This window comes from Helobdella robusta (genome assembly GCF_000326865.2).
Source record: "Helobdella robusta unplaced genomic scaffold HELROscaffold_5, whole genome shotgun sequence".
Taxonomy (NCBI): Eukaryota; Metazoa; Annelida; class Clitellata; order Rhynchobdellida; family Glossiphoniidae; genus Helobdella; species Helobdella robusta.
In genome coordinates this window covers 1,031,424-1,038,923 of record NW_008705254.1, presented here as the reverse complement: position 1 = coordinate 1,038,923, position 7,500 = coordinate 1,031,424, and the positions used below count along the sequence as shown (strand labels likewise).

Here is a 7,500-nt window from a genome sequence, read left to right as displayed (position 1 = left end):
TTGATTAATTAATTAATTTATTTATTCATTCATTCATTCATCCATGTATTAATTCACTCATCCATCCACCCATCTAGAGCCACGTATTTTTTGTAATGGAGTTCGTGAATGGAGGTGACCTGATGTTCCACATACAAAAGAGTAGCTACTTTGATCACGAGAGAGCTTGCTTCTACACCGCTGAAATCGTTTCGGCCCTGCAGTTCTTGCACTGCCATGGAATTGTTTATAGGTGTGTGTTTTGGTGTGTGTGTGTTTTGGTGTCTGCATGGGTGTATGTTTTGGTGTCTGTGCGTGTGTGCGTGCGTGTGTGCGTGTTGTATGTTAGCGTTGTAACGGCCAACAACATTCTAACTTATTCCAGCCAACAACAATTTATTAACAGTTTATCAACATTTCATTAACAATTTATTAACAAATCATCAACAATTCATTAACAATTTATTTACAATTCATTAACAGTTCACCGACAATCACAACCTGCATATCCGACAAACAAACAAACAAGCAAACAAACAAACAAACAAACACCAAACATACAACAAACAAACAAACCAATCACAGGGATTTAAAGCTAGACAACATCATGCTGGACAAGGAGGGTCACATCAAGGTCACGGACTTCGGGATGTGCAAGGAAGGGGTCACGGGGGGTCAGACCTGCACCACCTTCTGCGGCACTCCAGATTATATCGCTCCGGAGGTAAGTTGCAAGGTGTTGGCAGAAAGAGATAGAGAAAGAGAGAGAGAGAGAGAGAGAGAAAGAGAGAGAGAGAGAAGAGAGAGACAAATAGATGAGTGGATGGATATATGAATGGATGAATTGAAGAATGGATAGACGATTTTAAAAAATAAACTTCTTGCTGTACGACTATAGATAATTAACGGGCTAAAGTATACAAGGGCAGTGGATTTTTGGTCACTCGGGGTTCTAGTTTACGAGATGTTGATTGGTCAGTCGCCCTTCCAGGGCGATGATGAGGAGGATTTGTACTACAGCATCTGCAACCGGAAGCCATTCATCCCTAGGCATCTCAAACAGGATGCAAGCTCTTTCATCACGCAGGTCGGTGTTTGTTTGACTCGGCTACGTGGAGTGTGTGTTGCTTGTGAGTTTGTTAGTTTGTGTGTTTTAAATGTGTGCTTTGTGTTGCGCGCGCGTGTGTGTTTGTGTGTGTGTGGGTGTGTGTATGTTTGCATGCGTTTGCTTATGTGTATGTGTAAATTGTGACTTTGCAGTATTACTTAGTAAGTAAAATTTTCATTTTATTTAGTAGACGCAAATACTAAGATTTGATTGATTAATTAATTAATCAAATCATTTGTTCATTCAATCATCAATCGACCAATCATTAATTTGTTCCTTTATTTATTAATTCATTTAATCAATCATTCATCCACACATTTATTCATTCATTCATTCATTCATTCATTTATTCATCCAAAAGTTGCTGGAACGAAATTCGGAACTGAGACTAGGTATGTCAAACTGCCCGCACGGACCCATCAGGTGCAACTATGTGTGAACATGTAATTGTAGTGTAATGATTAAAGTGCCTGGTTCTTCTCTGTATGTGTGTGTGTATATGTGTGTGTGTGTGTGTGTGTGTATATATGTCTGTGTGTGTGTGTGTATGTCTGTGTGTATGTCTGTGTATGTGTGTGTGTGTGCGTGATTATTTTGGATGAATAATTATTTTTTCTCCTCTAGGTGTCACCCGTTCTTCATAAGTATCAATTGGGACAAGCTCGAGAAGAGAGAATTGAAACCTACATTCGTTCCTACTGTTGTAAGTGATAGATGGATGAATGAGTGGATGAATGGATAGATGAATGGATGGATGAATGAATGGATGGATGAATGATTGATTGATTTGCTTGTTAAACATTTATTCAATCTCGTTCGCATGTCCGTTTATTGATAAATTCTTACATCTACCCGTCCAATCATCTATAATTCATTTATCCATTTCATCATTCACACGCTCACTCATTTACTCATTCGTTCACTCACACACTCACTCATCATTCATTCATCATTCACTCACCCATTCATTCACTCACACACTCATCATTCACTCATTTATCCATTCACTCCCTCACTCATTCATTCATTCTTTTACTCACTTACCCAGAAATCGGCCAAAGATTTGGGCAATTTCGATAGAGACTTCACTACGGAAAACGTAAAACTGACGCTACCTGACTCTAAAGATTTGAAAGACCTCATCGACACCATTGACCAAGAACTCTTCAAAGGCTTCAGTTTCGTAAGCCCTGCCATGGGGGAAGTTCTTTGAGGTAGGAAGGCCTGATCCTGATGATGATGGAGATGATGCTGAGGATGATGATAATGATGATCTCACTGCTGCTGCTGCTTCTACTTCTGCTGCCGTTGCTGTGGCTACTACTACTGCTGCTACTGATGGTGTAGTTGTGGATGATTTCAAAGATGCCCTTGATACAATTGATAAGCAACTTCATAAAGGATTAAGTGTTCAAAGCCAGCTAATGTGAAAGTTGTTTGATGTGATGATGATGATGATAATGATGATGATGATAATGATAATGGTGATGGTGATGAACAGGTGGATGATGGTAATGATAATGATGATGATGATTTTCGTTAGTGAGAGTAGTTTAAAATTGTTAGTACGTTAAAAAGTTGATCACATTATAACTGTATACCTATTTTAAATTGTGTGGTGAAAGTTGTTATTATCATAATTTATTATTATTAGTATTATTATAATTATTATCATTAATTATTATTAATTAATTAATTATTATTATTATTACTTTAACATTTTCATATTGTAAGATTTCCTGAGTTCTATCTACTTGTTATATCATATGATGATGCTGCGTATGTGTGTGTGCGTGTGTGTGTGCGTGTGTGTGTGCGTGTGTGGTGTGTGTGTGTGATGTGTCTGTGTGCGTGTGTGTGCTTTTGTGTGTGTGTGGCTGTATTATAAAGACAAGCTTTATTTGAATTATCAAATCTTTTATCTAATTTCAATAAATGAAATTATATATATATCTGTGTAACTTTTATTCAATTAAATTAAATTTTAAATAATAATAGTAATAAACTTATTATAATTTTTATTTTATTTACATATTATATTTTATCTATATCATCTATTTTTGGTGTCGTCATCGTAATCGTGCTCACGTGACTATATAAACACACACACACAAACACACGCACACATAAAGACACATAGACACACACATACGCATAAATACATGTAGATAATATTATATATTATTTAAATATTTTAGCCCATCCATTATAAATATTTTTTAAATTTTTAGTATTGTATTAAGTTTGTGTGTGTGGGTGTATGTTTGTGAATATGTGTGTGTGAATGTGTGTGTAAATGTGTATGTGTGAATGTGTGTGTGTGCGATATATATATATATATATATAACTTTATACAACCATATTGAGATTACCCAAGTTTTTGTATTTTACAGAAATATAAATGTGAAAGAGAGAAAAAATGAAACATTCAAGAAAGAAAGAATGATAGATAGATGGATGGATGGATGGATGGACGGACAGACAGTCAGACAGACAGATAGACAGATAGAGAAAGAGAGAAAGAGAGAGAGAGAGAGAGAAAGAGAGAGCAAGTTACCCGTTAAACGCATAATTCGTTCTTTCATTGTTTGTTGATATTGATGAACTCTAAAAAAAAAAAAAACATTTTTTGATCTGTTAAATGTGTTTGCGTACATGCGCACACACACATACATACACACATAAACACATTCATACAAACAAACAAACACGTACACATATACAAACAAACACATACACACATCTACATTTTTTCGCAGTCTACATTTATGTACATCGATAGTATTATGAATTAACGATGAAAAAGTTTTGTCTTTATGGTTGGTTTTTTGCATATGTATCTTGATGTTTGTATATGTTTATGTATGTGTTTATCAATCTATACTAGTTAGACGTATTTTTCTTGTTCTTATTTGTTTGAAAAATAAAATACCTAATACAAATATTCCTAATTCTTGGCTTTGAAATATACATATATATATACACACACATACATAAATACATACACAGAGACACACATACACACACATACAAAGATACATAATACATACAAACACACATACATATCAATAAAATATATGATTAGAACGTTTTGTCACGCACAGCTTAATTCAAACATTCGCAATACTTCTCTGACACTTATGTGTTTGCATAACGGCACGTGTGAACGTTTTTGTGTATGTATGTATGTATGTATGTATGTATGTATGTATGTATGTATGTCTGTGTGTATGTATGTATGTTTGTTTGTATGTATGTCTGTGTGTTTGTTTGCAGGTTTGTTTGCATGATTCATAACTTCATAACGGCACGTGTATGAACGTGTGTACGTTTTGTGTATATATGTATGTGTGTGTGTGTATGTGTGTGTGTGTGTGTGTGTGTGTATGTATGTATGTATGTATGTATGTATGTATGTATGTATGTATGTATGTATGTATGTACGTAGGTATGTCTGTCTGTGTGTATGTTTGTTTGTTTGTTTGTATGATGCATAACGGAGCGTGTATGTTCGGATGAATGAATGAAGAAACGAGTTATTGAATGAATGAGTGAATGTTACAGTAAATGAATAAAAAGTTTCGTGATAAAATTAACAAATTTTGAAATAAATAAAAGAAATGGAAGAGAATAAGGCAGCCTATCTGGCTGGATTAGCATATAATCCACTAAATTGCAAGTCGTAGTATCGTCAGGGGAGTTGATCCTGATAGTGATGTTGTTGTTGTTGATGATGATGATGATGACGACGACGATGATGAAGATGATGATGGTGGTGATCATGATGATGGTGATGATGATCTTCATCGTCGTCGTTGTCATCATTATACCTAAGTTGCAGAGTATAAAGTTATCAACGAGCTAATTAGCCGTAAGGCGAAATGACGTCATCATTATTGACTTCGTCATCATCGTCATCATCATCATCGTCATCATCATCATCGTCATCACCATCATCGTCATCAGCATCATCATTGCTGATCTTACATCAGTATCATCATCATCGTCGTCTTCGTCACTGTCGTAATAATTTTCGATTTTTGCTTGGTTCAGTGATCTCTTAATTACCAGCATGTACTATCGTCGTCATCATCACCATTACCATCGTCATCATCATCATCATCATCATCACCATCACCATCGTCATCATCGTCATCCTCATCGTCACTATCATCAGTTATGTTATCATCAATGGATTGATCGATATATGGATGAATGAATGAGTGTATGAATGATTGAACGAACGAATGAACAAACGAACGAATTAACCAACTAATGTTTAAACGATCAAACGAACGAACGAACGAACCAGCTAATGAGTTAATGAACGAACGAACGAACGAATGAACCAGCTAATGTTTTAATGAACGAACGAACGAATGCCTTTAAAAGAAAGAATTAAGACAGGGAACGTATTGATTGATGGTTTAAAGGTGAACATTCAAGTATTATTGGAGGACCTCTTGGGATGGAGATGATGATGATGATGGTGATGATGATGGTGATGACGGTGAAGATGACGACGCTGCTTCTACTGCTTCTGCTGATGAGTTTGGTAATGATAATGATGGTGATGACGCTATGAAAATGAACAAATTTTGAATTGAAAAAAATATTTCCGCGACTAATAACTATGACTTCAATTCATTGATTTATTTATTAAAATAAATCGATTACCAGTTTTTATTAATTAATTAATTAATTAATTAACTAATTCATTCATTCATTCATTCATTCATTCATTCATTCATTCATTCATTCATTCATTCATTCATTCATTCATTCATTCATTCATTCATTCATCCATTCATTTAATCGTTTGCAATTTTCAACTTTTTTTCATCATCACCACCATCATCACCATCTTCATCACTATTATTGTTTTTATTGTTTTTGTCCTCATCATCATCATCATCATCGTCGTCGTCCCCAAAGAACTTTATTTTTCCAACTCCTCTCATATCTATGCTGTTGAATGTGCAGTCTAGTTCCACCTTGACTCCGTTCATTATCATCACGTGCCGTACTCCAATCTGAATAAATGAAGGAATGAAGGAGTGAGTGAGTGAGTGAATGAGTGAGTGAGTGAGTAAGTGAGTGAGTGAGTAAGTGAGTGAGTGAGTGAGTGAGTGAGTGAGTGAGTGAGTGAGTGAGTGAGTGAGTGAGTGAGTGAGTGAGTGCGTGAGTGAGTGAGTGAGTGAGTGAGTGAGTGAGTGAGTGAGTGAGTGAGTGAGTGAGTGAGAAAATGATTAAGTGAGAAAATGATTGAGTGAGAAAATGATTGAGTGTTTAAGTTAACGAACGAACGAACAAACGAATGAACGAACGAACAAATAAATAAATGAACTTTTTCACTCAGTCAATCAATTAAACTAAATTTATCGGCGTTCGATAAATCATCCGGCCCTCAACTAAGACGTCAATCAAATACGCCTAGGTATTAATCATTACATCAAATTATTCAGAGGACAAGGAAAATGGGTGGTACATAATTAGATGACGTAAACAAGTGTGGGCGTGCCTACGTTTGTGCTCTGTGATCTGATAGGTCAATCAAATAATGACTGGCATTCTCAAGTATGTGTGTGTATAATACATTGCAATGTCTGCGTGTTGGATTGTTGTATTGAATCGCCTGAAATCGTATTGTATTGTATATTGTATTGTGTGGTAATGTATGGTTTTTTGTATGGTATTGTATGGTGTATTGTATTGCATGGTCTCTTTTATTGTATTGTATATTGTATTGTATGTACTGCATCACATATATACAATAAATACATAATATTATATATATACCCGACCTTGACATTATTGGAGCTAAGGGTAATTCTGGTAGATCTGCTGTGCATTTGCGCTTTCGTTAGTGATGATGATGATTGTGATGATGACGATGATGATGACGATGATGATGACGATTGTGATGATGACGATGATGATTGTGGTGATGATAATGATGACGGGTGGATAGGGACGAGTAGGTTGAGCCCAGTTGACGTGAATGTCTGTTGGTGAATATTTTTGCTTTTATTGTTATGATTGTTATTATTATAATTATTATTATTATTATTATTAGTAGTAGTAGTAGTAGCAGTAAAAGTAGTAGTAGTAGTAGTAGTAGTAGTAGTGAGAATAATGAAATACGGCACGTGAGACTATTGAAAGCCTCTAAACGATGCAAAAAAGTGACGAGGACAAATAATCACTTTGAAAAATGACGTCATCGTCATCATCATCATCATCATCATCATCATCATGAGTTACTCACCACAATAAGTTCCCCACCATTTCGGCACATCTCTGAAAAGGCACTGGACCCCTGGATTAGCGGCTGTCCGTCCTGTATAAAAATCACCCTAATCTGTCCGGAAAAATATTTAGTGAAACTAAGTCGAATACAGATGATTAATGAA

General features: G+C 35.4%; 2 protein-coding genes across 2 annotated transcripts in view; one reads left to right on the top strand and one right to left on the bottom strand.

Moving 5' to 3' along the window:
* Window positions 1-2,300, top strand: part of HELRODRAFT_67947 (hypothetical protein) — a gene marked incomplete at both ends in the record, with an annotated part of 5,469 nt that extends 3,169 nt beyond the window's left edge. Inside the window, 6 exons of the mRNA XM_009026917.1 lie at window positions 78-232; window positions 565-703; window positions 878-1,066; window positions 1,449-1,510; window positions 1,712-1,790; window positions 2,136-2,300. Coding sequence (XP_009025165.1) covers window positions 78-232; window positions 565-703; window positions 878-1,066; window positions 1,449-1,510; window positions 1,712-1,790; window positions 2,136-2,300 — 789 coding nt within the window. The remainder of the gene's footprint in view (window positions 1-77; window positions 233-564; window positions 704-877; window positions 1,067-1,448; window positions 1,511-1,711; window positions 1,791-2,135) is intronic.
* A 3,598-nt stretch (window positions 2,301-5,898) lies between these two features.
* The window catches only part of HELRODRAFT_163167 (hypothetical protein), a gene marked incomplete at both ends in the record, with an annotated part of 10,931 nt that continues 9,329 nt past the window's right edge, over window positions 5,899-7,500 (bottom strand). Inside the window, one exon of the mRNA XM_009027119.1 lies at window positions 5,899-6,120. Coding sequence (XP_009025367.1) covers window positions 5,899-6,120 — 222 coding nt within the window. The remainder of the gene's footprint in view (window positions 6,121-7,500) is intronic.